The sequence below is a fragment of the Octodon degus genome, unplaced genomic scaffold, assembly GCF_000260255.1.
Source record: "Octodon degus isolate 3935 unplaced genomic scaffold, OctDeg1.0 scaffold00022, whole genome shotgun sequence".
Taxonomy (NCBI): Eukaryota; Metazoa; Chordata; class Mammalia; order Rodentia; family Octodontidae; genus Octodon; species Octodon degus.
This window is the reverse complement of record NW_004524598.1, coordinates 14,862,826-14,881,720: the sequence shown is the minus strand read 5'-3', so window position 1 is coordinate 14,881,720 and position 18,895 is coordinate 14,862,826. Positions and strand designations below refer to the sequence as shown.

Sequence of the window (18,895 nt, the reverse complement as noted above, 5' to 3'; positions counted from 1 at the left end):
ATATCCCTAATAATACTATAAAATTCTTGATTACAAGGACATGTATGTAATACTACCCATGTGCACTTACACAAATTTGCCAAGCACACAGAAACATTGAGATCATATAAATAAATTAATTTTTATGCACAAAACTTTCATATTCTCTAAGTCTTACAGGAAGCCTCCAATGTGTGTCATTCTAGTTTTTAACTTGCCTTTATCCTCTTCCATATAGTAAACTGTTTTGTATGCCTTATAACTAAATATCACTTCCTTTTTTCCTCTCTATAACACATTTACTACTCATTTTTAATGCAGCATCATTTCCAATGATATCTGTAGCTTGCTCTTTAATATAGCTGCAATCCATAATTTATGTAGAATTACATTAAAATTGAGCTTGCACTCCACCATTTTTCAGACTTGAAGGCAAGCCATTAGTTTCTATTGCTATAGGATACCATCTGTACTTTAGAATGATATTCAATTCTTATAAATATCGATTCTTATATTTCCAAAATAATTTTCTGAATTTTTCTTGCAAAACAAGTACTTTGGTGACAATGGAATTTGACAATGGACTTCCACCTTTCTGCATGTTCTGTTCTCTTTCATGTTTTAATTTTCATGTTTCAATTTTCATGCTTATGATGATTGTTTCTTAAATGCTATCTTTGCTACTGCTGAACAACTAAAATTATGACTCTTTCATAGAAATATTTTAGTGAAATTTTTAACTGATTGTTTTGGTCATGTGATAGGGACATAATTAATTTTCAATATAAAAACATCAACGAGTAAAGAAAATCCAACAGGGGGCCGGGGAGATGGCTCAGTAGAATAAGTGCTTGCCTGGCAAGCCCAAGGGTCTGAGTTTAATCCCCAGTTCCACAAATAATAATATAAATAAATAAATAAAGGCAAGAAACTATGGTATATTTCTTAAATGTACAGTAAACTTTCCTAATAATAATTTTTGAAACTGTCTCATTGCTATTTGTTTCTCAATAAAAAAAAAAAAAAAAAAAAAAAAAGACATGCCCTGATACTACTTAAAGGCCCGAGAGATGGCTTAGTGGAATAAGCACTTCCCTGGCAAGCACAAGGGCCTGAGTTTAATCCCCAGTTCCACAAATAAATAAATAAATAAATAAATAAAGGCAAGAAACTATGGTATATTTCTTAAATGTACAGTAAACTTACAGCAATTAAAATTTTGAAGGTAGATACTCATTCATATATATCGGAAAGGCTTTTTAGTTTAGTGTTGTCTTAACAGGAAGTATGGAGGGAAGTAACTGCATGGGATGCTTGGAAATGTGGCAGAGTGGTTTCTTGGGACAGCATCTTGCTACGTAGGTCACACAGGCCTGGAACTCACTATGTGGAACAGGCTGATCTCGAAATTACAGCGATCCTCCTACCTCTGACCCCATGAGCTGAGATCACAGGTGTGCGCCACACCTGGCTGATAGAGCAGTTTTGACTATTACAAAGTCTGGTCGGTTGTATGAGCATATAGCATTGGGGGACAAAAATGTAAAAATCAGTAACATATAAAACACTTCTGCTTAAAACAATTAGTTTGCTCAAAATTCCAAACCTTCTCCCACTTATAAGTATTAGAAAATTCTAGGCTATATTCTGCACTATTCAATTTGTTATGGAGAAAGTCCACAGTTTAGCTTTAGTAGATCAGACGCAAGTATCTGTAAGATGCAATCTCTGCTCTATAGAAGTATACTGTCCACACTGGAAGATAAGTAAACAACCAATTAATACTGGTAAGAAGCAAGGACGTCATCTGTAGCCATGAGCTGCAAGTGTCCTGGTAGGTCCCTTATGCACGTGTACAATTTGTGTGATACAAGTTTTCACACATCATGAATATTCAACAATTCAAATTCTCAAAGCTACAAAAGTAGTTTTGATAAGCAAGAATATCCTACATCAACTCAATCTGTTAGAAAGAAAATATAATCCTTTCTTGGGGATAAAAAATTTACTGAAGACAGAAATGGCAATAGACCTATAAAAATGGTGGAGTTATAATTAAACTACTCATTCCTTAAAGCTTAATTTAAAATGAGACATAAAGCAACAGATTATACCAAGAATGTTCCTAAGAGTTATCTACTCTCTATGAAAGTATTAGCAAGAAGGTATGTTCCCAATGAATTACTAATATATTCCTACAGTTCAACTAGAAGATGCACACACATCAAAATGGCTCTGCACAAAATGTAAATGTGAACCTAAGGCAAACTTCTTTGCTTCCCTTTTTTTTTTTTTTTTTTTTTTAAATGTACTTAGTACAGGGTCTATAGAGTCTCACTATACAGACTGAACTTGTAGTGATCCTCCTTGTTTTCAGCCTCCCAAGCACCGGGATTATAGGTGTGTACCACCACGCCAAGTCTCAACTGCTGTCTCAGTATGCCCAGGGGCAGGGCTGGCAAGGCACTGAACCCTAGTTGCTGCACTTGCCTAAGCAGGTGCTTTAGTCCGCTGAGCTATCCGGCCGGCCTTCTGCTTCCTTCTACTCCTCAGCTAGCCTAATGACAGGACCTAATTCACACTGCCAGGGGTGGGAAAGCAATTCGAAGATGCACCCTTCTCTACTAATGGTAACACCAAGATTGACAAGCTGGTGAACTATTTCTACTTTGTATCTATCATATACTATCACTATAGGACATCTATAAAGCTCAGATGTTGTACCATGTAATATGAACTTTGTGCCCAACAAGACCAAGTACTTTACTTTCTTATGCCAGAGAAGGAGCTATGGTCGTAAACTGAAGACCATCTTCTAGACAGAGACACTAGCAAGGAGCCCTTACTCCCCGTTTCTCCTCTTCACCACTCCAGTGACCAAGGGGAGAATGTCTAGTAATTTTTAAGGTGAACAATTACCTCCAAATGATTTTTCCTGTTTTAGCTTCATACTGTATGCTTCTGAATGTAGAATTTGTTTAAAAGAAAATACACACACATACACACACACACACACACACACACACACACACACACACGTCCTAGAAAATTTATGCTGTCAGGGGTCCAGGTGATAAACGCCTACTGAATCTGACAGAGGATGTCTAGATCTAAAGCCATGCGACATTATTTCCACTTATATTAAGGTCAAATGCTAATCTTAGCTGTTATTTTTAAATGGTATTACATTTAAAAATTAAATTGATTCCTACATTATAAAAACAATTTTTACACATAAGAGATATTTTATAACAATATTTATTATCTCCAATAATTACAATCCTTATGCAACTTACCTGTGCTACTCGTAGTTCTGCTAACAGATCTGTAAAACTCTGGTTTCTGGTAGGCTCTGAATCTTCAACTACTTGAGATAGAAAATGACTTTTGTGCATTTGTTCTCTGATGCATATTGGAAATAAAAGGATACTTTCAGCGGACATTCTTTTTAATGCAAAAGTGCTTGACAAACACTAAAAACATCAAACTATATTAATCACTGAAAATAGAAGTTTTATTTATCCTAAAGATTCAAATACTAATGTACTAAAAGAAGTACACTTTAAAGGACATACTTTTTTTAAAAATTAATTTTAATGAGAAAGAAACTGCAATGAGACAGTTTCAAAACAGGTTAGTAGGACAGTTACAATAATTAATACACTGCATATTGTCTTCATAGTAGTTATTTGGAGTAAAAGATGCAGACATGATATCTTGTCTAAACACTATTAGTACAAATTTTTTTTCTCATTGAACTAAGAGAAAGTGGCTATATATCCTGTGGTCTTTCATTTATACCCCCTTTTTATTTTGTTTTGTCAGAGATGGGTGTTCCACTGCCATTCAAATATTGTAGGTGCTTGAATTCAGCAAAATAACCCATTATAGTCCAATAGTCCATAATAGTAGTCGGTTATCAGGGGAACAGGCAATGACAGAAGTTGTTGACTTGAGCCTTTTACAGTTCAGCATATTTATAAGGCTTTACTTTTTATACCTTATGCTTATACTTTTCTGCTGGATGGTTAAGATCAAGTTAAAAAAAGACCTATATAACTAAAAATGTAACTTTTGTATCTGACAAGGTCAGTCAAATCCTCTCAGGATTTACCCTGAAACCATGTACAGAAGTTTGTACATCTTATGATAGTATCAGCCATGTGGATGAGTCATGGCCATTGCTTGACCAATCTGCTCTCTGTGAAAGTCTGAGAGAATGTTTTCTCTCTAGGTGATTCTCCTTAGGCACACTATACATTTTCAATCACTTTCCTCTGTGGCCCCATAACCTCCTTGAACAGAAAATGTGGGACACCATTGAGTTATAGGACATTACGGTACAGGTTCTCTTATGTCCTGAGTCCTCACTGACCTTAAAGGGTTAGGGCCAAAATACTGGCTATTTTTTTTTTTTTTTTAATTTTATTTATTTATTTATTTATTTGTGTGTGTGTGTGTGTGTGTGTGTGTGTGTGTGGCCAGCTCAGCCCACCAGGGGGCGGGCTGGCTGGCATGTGATGCTGGGGGATCGAACCGTGGTCCCTGGGTTTTGCTAAAGCTTGTTCTAAGTAGGTGCTTTAGACCACTGAGCCATCTCACCAGCCCCCAATACTGGCTATTTAAAGGAAATACTTTGATATATTCTAAAGAAATTAAAATTCTAAAATTACTGTAATATAAATCTATTTCTTCCCATTCTCAGATGACAAAAACAAAACAAAACAATGGTGCTGAAAAATGTGCTGGCTGAATTTTTCTTGTGGCAATAAAATACTCCTCATCCCAAATCTAGACTCTTCTGAGAAATACAAATTTCCAATTTTAGGCATGGAAACTAACAAAACCAAACTCTACTTTTCAGGATTTCTTGCAAAGACAATATATAAAAAGTTTAGGACATCTAAGATCATCTAGAACTGCTGTATTAAAGAAAACATTTGTATCAGCATAGAAATTAGTTTTGGATGGTGGAGTATTCTTTTTAGAAGATAGCAGTGATACCCAAATGACCGTACATGCTAGTCTAGAACATGAGTAAGTGGGCAGTAGTCCCCTATAGTGAGTGTTGGCGGATGTAACTCACAGGTATCTCCTCTGGAGAAATGCTCTAGTGAAATAGCAATTCCTAACCTGGAGGGTATCAGGATCTAAGGCATCAAGAAAAACGGTATATATTAAATATCCTGGAACCAAAGCCTAACTCAAATGTGAATGCACTGAACATAATAAAGTATGTTTAGTCATTAAGTAACGAAAGCAAAATCCACTGAATATTCAGTAACTTACTATGCTGGAAATTAATGTTCAAATGAAAATAAATAAATGAAAAAATATATTTCTAAGTAAAATCAAATCACTATAATAATAAACTACGTAAAAATATTTTAAGTATTTTTGATTGTAAGAATTTCAGAAGGACTTACTTTAACGAAGATAATTCACTAAATAAATTCTGGTTTTCCTTAAACATTCGTTCTTCATTTTTCTTGTTTTGTTCTTGGAGATCTTTTACTTGATTATATAATTTCTCATTTTCCTTTTTTAAAAAAGGAAACTGCATTTCAGTTAAAAATCAATAGTAAACTGATATGACATGCTTGCAAAAGATGTATCTTTTAAGTATTTTAACAATATTTTACATTATTTAAAAGTTCCTTAGTATATAAAATATTTTTCCTATTTTTTTAGTACTATTTTAGAAGAAAACTGAATTATCTAAAAGCAATTCTTTTTCCCCCCAAGAAATGCTTAACATGTTCATGTGAAAAATCAGTTGGGAACATCCCCAAAGCTAAAAGAGCCTACATCAACTTAAGGTACTGGGTCTCAGAGGGAGAGGGGCTGAAGGCATCATCGCATCCCAACTGTCTGGGCTGAGGGTGGTGTGCCTGCTGAGACTCGTACCTTCCTTAGTTTCTGTCCTAAAAGTAAAAAAAAGGAAACAGTCATCACTGGAGGAAAGTCTGGAAGCCAGGCCTTCAGTGACGAGAGACAAAATATAACAGGGTACTCATAGTTGTTTACGATTATAAGCAGGGAGCTAAAGATCAAGTGTTTATGAAGCTGCCAGACCAGGCAGAGCATAGACCCCGGCTACCCTGGGACTTGAATGATGCAATCTAGCTGACACTGAAGCGAGAAGAGAAAGTACCAATCTGTGTATGATGCTTTGCTTATTAACTCCTTTTACAATTAAGAATCTGATGAAAGCCAAGGGCTTCTGAGGAGCTGAAGAAGACAATGGATTACTTAACCATGTCTGGAATGGTGCCTGGCAGATGGCACTTTGATACAGTACATAAATTAACCCCCGATACACAGGTGCACAACATTTGTATTATCTTCATTAGAGCACTTGGGTGAAATACTTATGGGTCTATGAAATCTTAAAAACGCCTGCTTCATAAGTGAAGATCAATGGCAGATAAAGACGAAGAACAGTTCTAATTTGAGGGCAGCATACCCTGTAAAATCAGGCTATTTCATTTACAGAAAATAATGTAATCACTGGTATGGCAAATGCCTCATCTGAATGTCCTTGGGTGATAGAGCATGACTCAGGGCTCAGACTGGTTGTCAGAGAACATACTGAGCGAAAGGGAGAGGAAGAAGAAAAAGAACAAATGGTGTGGGAAGCAAAGAATGAAGATAATCTGATGAAGATTATTAAGCCCATTCTGGCTGTCGGGTAAGCATCACTAAGACTCCATCTCACATCATATATACCTCTCAGTAAACAGATCTCACATTAAATTGAAACAACGTTGACCCTCATGGCTTTAGCAGATGATTTCAGATTCACATTTCTGAATGTAACAGCAAAACTATCCAATACTGTCTACTACAGAGCACTGTAGAAAACTAAAGGAAAACAGGTTAATTACTAAGGAACGAATATCAAACGTGTGCCAAACACCATTTAAGTGGTTACTGCGTGTCAGACTAGGAGCGTACAGCACTCGCTAAGAAGTCGGTCTGCGCTGCTGTATTCTGACCTCACCTTCACCCCATGAGTGTGGTAATAACTACTGCTACCAGCATCTCAGGGCACAGTAACTTGCTTAGGGAGGTGAAGGGATCTGCTTGTGGCTGCAGAGCAGGCAGTAGCTAACAACTGACACCAGGCTCTGTGAACTCACAACTGTGCTCTTTAACCTGCCAATGAGAAATGTGCAGACCAGTCAAACTATAACTGCCCCACCGGTACCTGTTAAATTAGCACAGAATATTTTAATAGACCTTAATTTTATAATTAAAGGATTAAAAGCAAACTCGTCTAGAGCAGAACTGCCATACCTGTTGATATCCTTGAAGAAGGGTCTCTTGTTCCTGTATTTCTTTCTGGATTTGCTTCAATTTTTCTGCAGTGACAGGATCAGCAGTTTCTCCAAAATGTAACCACCTTTGTTTTCTGTTTGTTTCTTCAAAGCTATTCAACTTTAAGAGAATGCAGAAATTGTTCATTAGGGGCAGTGAGATATGAAAAGGCTAACAGAAAACCCAAGACAGTGAGATCCAAACTACTGTATAGTGTGACACTGGAATATGCTGCAACTGCAGGCTGGTACGGTGACTTTGGTGCTGTCAGCTCTGGTGTGTACAAGAACCCTCGTGAGTGACACTGTGAACCTAGGCCACACAGCAGCTCCTGATGAAACTCATTTGAAAAGGGCTGCTCACAGAGATCATCAAAACGAGCTGACTTAAGTCTACATCTTCACCCCAGACCTTCGATTTTCTCCTGTGTAAGAAGCCACTCTCCAGAGCCACGCCCAGACCTCATACAGCACATAGATGAAGTCAACTCTGGGCAGCGAGAAAGGTAATGCACTTAACAGAAAGGAAAGGGGTTTGGCTATTTTTGTTCTTTTATTTTTTATTTTTATTTTTATTCATTTATTTCCAGAACCAGGGATTGACCTCAGGCCCTTTTGCTTGCCAGAGAAGCACTTATTCTGCTGAGCCATCTCCCTGGCCCCCTGTTGTTTTTTTAATAAAAGGAAAAACAAAACGGTGTGTGTAGTACCTTGGCTTGAAGAATATAATTTTCTTGACTTAACTTGAACAACTCTTTTTCCTGTTGTTGCTTAAGTTCTTCCAATTTATTTTCTAGTTCTTTCTCTTTTTCTGAGAATGTGACTTTAATTTGCTCAATTAGGGCTTCTGCACCCCTCCATTTTTCTTCTGCTTCTTGAACCCTTTTAAGCATAAATAATTCTTTCTCTTTGTTCTCACCACTGTGTACTGAAAAGTCCTTTTAAAGAAAAGTGTTCTTTTATTATAGCAGCTTCACATATAAAATTCAAATATAGGTGCTTAGGAAAAAAGCAAGACTAAAGAATAAAAATAACATGGTTAATAACATTCTACCAGAAGAAAATTGTATGTCTATTATTTATATCTTTTTATTAGTACACAATGATTATTCATATTGATGAGGTTCACTGTGATCTTTTCACACTATCCTACTTCATGGATTGAACATATATTTGTAATTTAGTTTTAATACAATTTTAGAACATACACAGTTATAAATATTAAAGTGAAATTTGATATCTACCATCTGAAACTGCACACAAGCATCTGCCACAGGAGCTTCAGACTTCTCAGCAGTAGCCAGGCAGTTTTCACTTTTGGGTGCTGCTTTGCCCAAAGCTGCAGGCCTGATGAGTTGCGTTCCAGAGGACATTTCTAAATATCAAGAACAATGGATGAAAGCACCAAAAATGTAAAGCTGAGTATGTGATCTCCAAGAAACGCGTGAGAAAAGAACAGGAACATGAAAATAAAACAAGCACTTGAGGGAGGCCGAGGAGCAGCACTGCAGAACAGCTGATCCACTGTAACTGCGACCAGAAGCTGCTACACATAATCAATGTTCTGTTCCTCTTGACAGATGGCTGACCCGAGACCCACGTCAGCTCACAAGTGGAGCCAAGTAAAGGTGAGGAGACTAAACTCAGACAATTTCAGGTTTATTAACTAACTGGAAATGAATTCTTATATGTTCACAATTTTAAGAATTTCCAAGTGAATCAAAGAGTTTTTTAAAAAGCAGTTGATAACTTTATGGAACATTTTAGCTCAGATCAAGTGTGATTTCAGAGCATACATTCACAAGAAATAACATGGTATTTAATACAGAGGAATATGAACTGCACAAGAGGATTTTGTAACAGCTAACCTAAATTTGATTTTAAAAGGTTAGTCATCCTGCTATCATAGGACATTAATATGTTAAATTAGAAAAACTGTGATTAGTGCTTATTTTGGTCCAATTTCCCACTTTTAATGTAATTTATAAACCCATGAAGAGTAGAAATAATTCTAAAGTCAGTGCATTAATTCAGTTAATAATAAGGTCTAGGAGAAATATATACACAGGATTTTAAAGCCATTATTCAGCTATTATAGGATCAGATGGCCTTAGAGATCAAATTTTATACTCTTAAGATATTTTCTTCAAGATGGTAATTTTTTTGTGTGTGTGTGTGCAGGGTCTCACTATGCAGCTCAGACTCACAGCAGTCCTCTTGATTTCTGCCTTCCCTAGTGCTGGGATTGCAGGTGAGAGCCACCATGCCCAAACTCCATCGCCGGCGCAGTGCGCCTGGGGGCAGGGCCAGCGTGGCATGCAGTGCCAGGGATGGAACTCTGGTCCCTGTGCTTAACCTCAGCAAGTGCTTAGTCTGCTGAACTATATCACCAGCCCTCAAGATGGTAATTTTTTAAATGTAGAATTTATTTTTTTGTTAAAAAAGTAAAAGCATTAAAAATACTGTTCATGCTGGGAGTGGCAGTGGACACTCAGGATCTCGGCCCCTCAGGTGGCTGAGGCAGGAGCACGGCAAGGTCAGGTCCAGCCTGGGCAACCCACTAAGATGTTTGCTCAAAAAATAAAATAGTAAAAAATGGATGGAGATGTAGCTTCAGTGCTCCCTGAGTTCACCCCCAGTACTGAAGAAAAACGTAAATGGAAAGTTATGCATAACTATTAAGTATACAAGGAAACTATAGAAAAACCAAAAGAAGAAACAATTTCTCAACTATATCTTCCAAAAATTTTCACTTCAATCTTTTTACAGGCATGCAAAGGTTTTCCTTACATAGGCATAATTGTAATTAGGCCATTTTGTGTGGGTTCACTAGCAAAATTTCTTAAGCATTAGAAAAATAACAGATTCACTGTAGACAGTCATTTAATCCTTCCAGTCCCTGGAGGCTATTTACTGTGACCAAGGAATGAGGTATGTTTTGCTTGGAGGTGCTTCTTTTCAGGATAAGTAGCTAGAACCAGTACTGCTCATATGTTCATAGCTGTGACCTGCTAGTTTTTATATCAGATTGCTCTTTGGACTCTTAATTTTGATTTCTCTTTGTAGACAAAAGTATCTAAGTTATTTTTAATAATGGCACATGGATAATACTTTTCACTCTTTATACAAAGAGAAAACTGTCTGGAATATGAATTCAAATATGAAAACAATGCAGAAGTTGGAAACTAGGAGGCATTCCGATGGAAAATAATGCATTATGAAAATTCAGTTAAAAAAACCCACTAAAATGATTCCAAAACGGAGAAACCATAGCTAAGAAACTGCTGAGAAGCATTTAATCACTTTAATAATCAGAGCCAAGAACTAAATCCAAATGCTGACGGGAGTTATGGTTGCAGGAGAAAAACATACTATAGTTGCTCTGAGTAAGTAAAAATAAAATGGGCAGAACCAGCTAGAGAACACCTGAAAGGAGAATATATTACTTTATATTTCACAGAAGAGGAGCTGATTAATGAAGAAAAAGCTGAAAAGTACAGTTGGGCCCTAGAAAGTACGCCTGAGGCAACCTGTGAGTGGTTTCCATACTTGATTTTACTAAAGGGATCTTTTCTGACTTACAATAAAATACAGTTTCCTTGTCGTGTAAATTTAGGTAAACCCAAATCTAATGTATTATTTACAAAAGAACTTGTAAAGAGTAATGTATGAGTCTAAAGTAAAAACACAGAAGTCCGAGCTAAGAAAACTAATCTAGAATGAAAAGAACCATCACACAGGACTGCCGTTCTCCGCCGCCTCCTCATTAAGAGATGCTGTTTGTCTGGAAGCAACAAGACGCTCAGTTCAACACATCTGACTCCACAGGGCCTCTGCCAGTACGAGTGGCGAGTGGCGAGTGGCCGCACGACTGAAGTTCTGCTCAGCAGGACAGAAGCGACAGCTTCCTTCCTGGTGCTTCCAGCAAACGCAGCACAGCGCCTCCTCAGGAGGCGATGACCTGGCTGCCATCTACCTCTCCTCCTACTTCATGGGCAGACTGGAGAGTGAAGACAAAAGTCACCTACGGTAGATCCTGTGGCCCCTCGCACAGCTGTGCCTGCTCTCAGCTGCCTACCTCTGGAGGCTGTTACACGGAAAGCCCCAGGAAGTGGTCATGCCCCTGAGGCTGGGCTGCTTTTCCTATCCAAGGATAGTCCCACAGCCTCTATCAATTATTGCACACTGATCTCCATCTCAGCGTCTGCTTCTTGGAGAACCCAACCTATGGACGGCAAGTAACAGCCACATCAGAACTGCAGCTCTCAGTGAACCTAGAAGAGCTGGCGGGTAATGAGTCAATAAAGAATTTAAAAATCATAGTTAATAACAATACAATAAAAAGTAGCTCAGTATAATACTAAAGTTATTTTCCATCATTACGCTTCAATATACATTTTAGTAATTTGGTTTTTAAAATTCTAGTCACAAATGCTATGTAATTTGAAAGATGTAAAAATCAGATTAAGAATTTTACTCATAGTTTTCCTCTATCATCCTCTACATCGTTCCCACTATTTCTTTTTCACGTCTGTGACACTGTTTACATTCATGCTGTGTCAGTTAGCGTTCTTTTTTTTTTTTTTTTTTTTTTTTTTTTTTTTTTTTTTTTTTTAAATCTTTTATTTATTTATTTGGTCCAGGGTCTCACTATGCAGCTAAGACTCATAGTGATCCTCCTATCTCAGCCTTCATGGAGCTGGGATTACAGGCATGTGCCACCACACCTGGCTTTGGGGCCAGCGTGGCGTGTAGTACCTGGGATCGAACACAGGTCCATGCACTTGCCAGGCAGGCACTTAGACTGTGAGTTACCTCCCCAGCCCCTCCCTCAGCTTTCTGATCACTAGAATATAAAAGTGGATGCTGGTGACTTAACAGAGGGGGCTTAGTTTAGCTCACAGGAGGTAGTCCATGGTGTGCTGGCTCAAGGCAGAAACCTCATGGGGGTTGAATACTGGGGAACAAAACTGCTTAGTTCACAGGGATGAGAAAGAGAGCTGAGGAACAGAGCTAGAGAAGGGGTCAGAGACCACTCACACTGTTAACTATTTTACTGTCTACTGAAGCTTTAATAGCCCACAAATGTACTGTCACTTCTACTAAAAACAAACTAAAACAAAGGACAGCATAGATTTTCTTGGGGCTGGGGAGATAGCTCAGTAGAATAAGCGCTCGCCTGGCAAGCACAGGGTCCTGAGTTCAATCTCCAGTACCATCAAAAAACAACAACAACAACAAAAAAAAACCCAAAGATTCTCTTAACCTCACCTCCCAAGTCAGCAGCTGGTCCTGCTTCAGCTGCCTTTTTACAGCAACATCCCCGGAGGGCAGTGGTTGTGAACCCACAGCACGCGCCCCAGCAGGGGTCGGCATCACAGCTTCAGGGCATTCTGTTACTGGAAGCATCTGCTTCCCTACTCCATGGACAGTGCTCCTTCTTACTGCTAAGCTTCTGTTGCTAAAACCAACCGCTTCCAGTTTTTACTTTTACCATCAGCACCAAGCAGTAGGAACCCTCTCCCTTCATCTGGTTTTAGGCTTCTCCGTGCTGTCAGGTTTCTTCTAAACCTGTCTCTTGCACATTCCTACTCTTCTGCTTGACTCTTTTTTTTAGTTTTTTTTTTTTTTGTGGCTGGCTCAGCCTGTCCTGAGAGCAGGGCTTGTGCAGCATGTGGTGCTGGGGATCGAACCGCCAGTCCCTGCGGTTGCCTGCTTGCCTAAGCAGGCACTTTAGACCGCTGAGTTATCTCGCTGGTCCTATACTCTTATAACGTAGCAGGCCTGCGCTTACAGCCTTGCTTTGCCTTTCCCCCTCTAAATGTCCTTCCTCTTTGGTGTACTCAGTGAGTTTCATAGCTTAAAAACATCTTGCTTTTTTTTTAAACAACTCCCAAGTGACACCTGGAGTCTAAACATCCCTCTTAGACTCCCAGCTTTTGGGTCTAACTGCCTCCTTGTCATCACCAACTGCATATCAAATATAAATCTCAACATCATGTCTCAACATCATGCCTCATTTCCCCAGCCTCAAGTCCACTCCATCCCTCATCCCAGAAAACAGCAATTCCATGCTTCCAGTTGCTTGTGTCAAAAACTCTACAAATCCCACACCAATTCTTTTATATTTCTGGTTTCTCCTTCTAAATATCTCCATATTTAACTCCTTTTCATCACCTCCACCGTAACCACTTGGATCATTATCTACTGCAAATTGCATGTTCCAGAAAATGACTGTAGTTTCTTATGAATGATTCTCTTCCACAAAAATAAGAAAAATAAAATACTGTATGCACAGAATTATTTTAAAAAGAATATACCATTACCTTTTTTCTTAGCTTGATTGAACGTGGGAATGGGTCTCAAGTTTTTACTTTTCACATCCTTTGAAGTTTTCTTTTCAAAAGTAGAAAACAATTTAAGTGGTGAACTGGGTTTACCATAGCCCGAGCTCCTGACTGATGCATACAATCCACTCTGGGGTTTTCTTCTAAACAAAGGTGGTGCACTTCTGGCCTTCTTGTATGGTACCTGTTTATCAACCACAGTCTCTTCTCCAGAACTGAGTTGAGATTTAAAAGTCTGCATCATACCACAAAAAAAGAAACAAAAGTCTGTATGCAATAAACATAAGCTCTTCAGCATTCAAGTGAATTTCAACTATTATCGTTAACAAAGATTTAGCACACAGTAAAATGATAGTGATAACAATGTGATTTATACAAGGCAAACAATAAAAAAAAGAATTCATCAGAATTTTAGCATTTTAAAGCATACCTTCAAAATTAACATTACAACAAAGTAACATAGACTTATAGTAAATTTGTCAGAAAACTAAAAACGTGTGATTATTAGAATGAACATAAAGATGAAGGAAAAACAAGGGACAGCCAGATAGCTCAGAGGATTAAAGGACCAGCTTAGGCAGACTCTTGGGTGCCGAGGGTTCGATTCCCAGCTTGTGATGCTGCTCTTGCCCCAGGGGCACACTGAGACTGAGATTGAGACTGGGCATGGTGTCGCTCCTAGAAAAGGAGGAGTGACTAGGAGGACCACTAAATCCAATCTGTGCAGTAAGACCCTGTAGACGCTGTACTAAATACATTTACAAAAAAGATGAAGGAAAAATATTTTGAAATCTTTTTCTCTTAGAGTTCTCAGCAGTCTTCAAAATTTTTATTAATACCTTGCCTTATTCCACAAAGAACTAGAAATGATTTATGATTAATATAACTCAAAATTACGAATGAAAACACTGGGACCCTGGGCACTATAAAGCAGAAAACAAAGAAAAAAAAAATGTTCTCAGAGAAAAGGAATAGCGAGCACAGTGGCCGGGGTTCCATCCCTGGCACACCGTGCCAGCCCTGCCCCCGGAGCCGGCTAAGACAGTGAGTGAGACTGGGCATGGTGGTGCGTGCCTGTAATCTCAGTGCTTGGGAGGCTGAAAATAGAAGAATCACTATGAGTCCGATCTACGTAGTGAGACCCTGTACTAAATACATTAAAAAAAAAAAAAAAAAAAAAAGGAATAGTGAAATACAAGTTTCTTCACAGTTGCGGGTGGCATTCCTATAAAATATGCTTTGCAACCTACAGTGCAAACTACTGGCAAGACTGAACAATGGGTAAACTTTATTTTCTTAAACTATACAAATTCTGGATTCTAGTCACTAAAACAAAGGTAAAAAAATAAAAATGTAAATAATAGCTTTTAAAAGAAAGCTAGTATTACAGTTTTATTTCTGAATTTGGGGATAGAAGGATACCAATAAACACCCAGGATACACTGTGGAGTTTAGATATCTAAATCAATCCTACTAGCTTAAGAAACACACACTTTTCCCAGTACTTACGCACTTTACATATATAACAAATCTATTTCAATTACAAACACTTACTTTATTAATTCTGTCATCCTGAGATAATACTGAAGAATTAACAGATATTTTTTTCCTCAAAATATCAAGATACATTTTATCAATCTGTTCTTCTGCAGGAGTTGTTGTTGAACAGCTCTTTTCCACATTCCTATCTGGTGTTTCTTGTAAAGTCACATTCTCCTCATTGCTGTCCAAGAGGTGGGTGACATTTCGTGGGGCTTGAGACAGCATCACATTCGCATTTCTCTTACAGGGTAATGAGGGAGCATTTAGCGAGTCTTTACTCTCAGTCACTTTCTGAGCACTAGCAAATAAACAGGACATGGCATAAACTGTATAATTGGATTTCCAAGTATCAGTTAAATATGCACACACATATATTTGAGTCATAACTATGTGAATTAAATTACTAACGTTAAATACATTTACAATTCTGGTTAATATAAGATACTGACATAGTGCACATACTGTTTTTACTTCAGATTATGATTTCTTGCTGTTGTGACTTTGAGACAAGGTCTTGCTTTGTACAGGCTGGCCTTACACTCACTGTATAGCACACACTGGCCTTGGACTCATGGTGATCCCGCTGCCTCAGCCTGTATTTGCAAGTGGCACCACATTCTACTAATTTCAGGTATTCTTAATGGAGCATAATACAGGACAATGCAGTATAACATACAAGTGATACTGAGACCTAATTTGAAAGCCAGGAACAAACCCAATGAGACTGAGATTGCTTTCTTTCTGTAATATATCTTTTAGCCATAATTTCTTAGTAAGTCAATCTGAATTTGAAAAAAAAAATTACATAATTTTGTAGGAAATTAAAGAATTATAATTTATGCCATAGAATCATGGAGTATGAATATTAAAGGGCACCAATATAGTCACAGTACAAAAAAAATTTTGAAGTAAAAAATCACTAGGATTTTAAAATAAAATCATGTATGGATTAAACTACTTAAATGAAATAAAACAGTTCCAACAAAATAGATGTTGAAAATCTGGAAAACAATTTCAATGGAATGCCCTGAATATGATTAAATACAAGCAAACTACAGGAGATCCAAAACTATAAAAACTGTTATTCTCAAGTTACTTTATCATGGTCACCTGATTGTATAGGTCACTTGATTTTTATACCTTATAAAATACGATTAAAGAATAGTTATTCAAGAGGCTCCCTTTTCATATTACATAGATTGACTTCTCAGCAACCATTAAAACTTGTAAAGCAGCTGAAATCACTGACATATTTAATAGCTATTTCAAAACCTGGCTTGATCCTGCATGGTGGTGCATTCCGGTAACCCCAGTATGTCTGGAGGCTGAAGCAGAAGGATCTCAAGTTCAAGCCCAGTCAATGCAACTCAACCAATTAGTGAGACTATATCACAAAATCAAAAGTAAAAAGTGGATGGAGATATAGCTCTGGTGAAGGCCTTGGGTTCAATCCTCAGTAAATGCAAAAAAGTTGGTTATTCTTTTTGGGTTACAACTAAACTTTCTTTCTTAGCCACCTTTCATCTAGATGGGCCCATCCTGCCTTAAAAACGTGAGTGTTAAAGGGCCGGGCGTATAGCTCAGTGGCAGGTGCCTGCCTGGCAAGTGCAAAGTCCTGACTTCGATTCCTGGTTCCATAAAAAAGTTATTAAATGTTGAGTGTCAGGTTTTGGGTGGCAAGAAACTGACAGCAGACAAGAGGCCAGAGTGATGGCAAATGATGTTTTACAGTACAAATGAGAACTAAATGATCATAACAGTTTATAGCAGACCACAGACCCACTGAATGCGGAGGACTCAGAAAAACTGCTAGAAAGAACAAGTATTTTTTTCAGTGGTGGCATTACTCATTGCTTTCAGCAAGATATTACAGAAAAAAAAAAAAAAAAAAAAACAAAACCAAAACTAAAACCAAAAACCAACAAAACAACGACAAAAACCACACTCAAGATTGAATTGCTGGGCTGTAAGTTTTGGAAGGGAACAAAGACAGTCTGAAAACCCGTCTCCAGACTTACTCTCTATGTCCAGACTAGAAACACCAAGTATGACTCAGAGTGGAAAAATGAGAAACAAGATCTCATGAGGCTGCTCAGATGAGAAGAGTAGCCCAGGTGCTTCACACAAGCCAGACTACAGAGCCCTTTTCACACCTGTGGTTACTGGTCCCCAAAACAGAGACAATTCTATGTACATCAAGAGAAATATCAGAGGATTCAAGAACCGAAGAGACAAGTAGATTTAAACCTTTGTGTTACAAATAACTTGAATTTTGTTACTGGGATGAGGGACTGACTGGAGCCAAACAAATTAGAAAGCCACTAAACTTTCTGAAGGCCCACAATCATATTTAAAAACAAAACCACCTCATAGCCATCAAATGCAAGCCTTAGAACTACTAACATGTAGGAAAAGACAAGAGCTATCCCCAAGATGGACACACTCCTCACCAAATCCACTCTAACTGTTGCAAGGGTGATAATACACGAGACACATTCTCTAAGAGGGGAACCAGGAGGTACACATACGGCAATGCATTTATGAAGTTCCCCATCAAGAGTAGAACAGTAACACAATCAAGGAAAATCTCCACTTCCAACATAAGGGTCTTCACCAGGTCTTTCCAGTGTTTTCATTTCATTTCATTTTATTTTATCTATTGATATAGGGTCTCGCTATGCAGCTTGGACTCCTAGTGATCCTCTTTTAGCCTCTAATAACTACTCTAGTTTCTTCACATTATTCTTTTCTGAGTGGGAATGTCTATTGCAGTTCCAATCATTTGGTGGTGGGAATAAGGAAATATATAACTCGTCTTTTCTAGGTAGGCAAAGATGAGCCACATCTTTGTGGTTGTTATTAAAACAACTGTCTTACATATCTTGTGTTTTTAAGTGAAATCATTTTAGTAACATGAACTCTAAATCAGGTTTTATATTTGTATTTAAAAGTTGGAAACAGATGTAAGAGAGAGTGAGTGAGACGACCCAGGGCCCATGGATCCTCATTTGACCCAGAGTGCAGGCCCAGCGTGGAACCCTTCAGCAGAACTCCCTGCAAAGAGGCTAGAGGGAAGACCACCCAGCTGATTCAGGAGTAGAACATCTTGCCAGAGAGATACAAAGAGTTCAACTCTAACACCTACAGCAGAAAGAAGTGGAGCACAGCAGCCAGACCCCAGCCAGATCTAAACTGACCTGGAGGAATCTGAACTCTACAGAGATCTGGACCTGCTGCTAAGGTAATAACTCTAAGCTCTACAGCAAAGGTCAGAAGACAGGTATACAAAATGACAAAGAGAAGGAACAAAATGCAGTCTCAGTCCCCAAGTCCACCCAGTACAAATGCAGAAGACACTAGCACTGAGGAAACTGGAAATCACACACCAGATATCTCTGAAATAGCGTTGGCAGTAAAGAATCAACTGCAGAAAGGTATAGAAGAAGTCAGATCAGAAATAATTTTGGAACTAAAAAATTTAGTGATAACTATAATCAAAGAAGTACTAAGTGCTTCTAAAGAATACATTGATAAAAAAAATAGAGCAGAATATAAAAATGATGGAACCTCTGAATAAGCAATTTAGGAAAGAAATAGAATTTATGAAACAGGTTCAAAGTGATATACAGGAAATTAAAACCTCAATCATAAGCTGGCAAAACCGTTTGAGGGAAAGTGAAAATAGACTTTCTGACCTGAAAGACACCA

The 18,895-nt window shown here is 38.0% G+C and overlaps 1 protein-coding gene across 6 annotated transcripts in view; it reads right to left on the bottom strand.

Annotated features, from left to right (window-relative positions):
• Cep162 (centrosomal protein 162) overlaps window positions 1-18,895 on the bottom strand; it is a 72,170-nt gene that overhangs the window by 22,059 nt on the left and 31,216 nt on the right. For all 6 annotated transcript variants that reach the window (XM_023711963.1, XM_023711961.1, XM_023711962.1 and 3 more), the window contains exons 12-18: window positions 15,200-15,485; window positions 13,625-13,880; window positions 8,543-8,673; window positions 8,009-8,236; window positions 7,279-7,419; window positions 5,406-5,518; window positions 3,276-3,381 (exon numbers count right to left, since the gene is read on the bottom strand). In XM_023711963.1, the coding sequence (XP_023567731.1) occupies window positions 3,276-3,381; window positions 5,406-5,518; window positions 7,279-7,419; window positions 8,009-8,236; window positions 8,543-8,673; window positions 13,625-13,880; window positions 15,200-15,485 (1,261 nt within the window). The remainder of the gene's footprint in view (window positions 1-3,275; window positions 3,382-5,405; window positions 5,519-7,278; window positions 7,420-8,008; window positions 8,237-8,542; window positions 8,674-13,624; window positions 13,881-15,199; window positions 15,486-18,895) is intronic.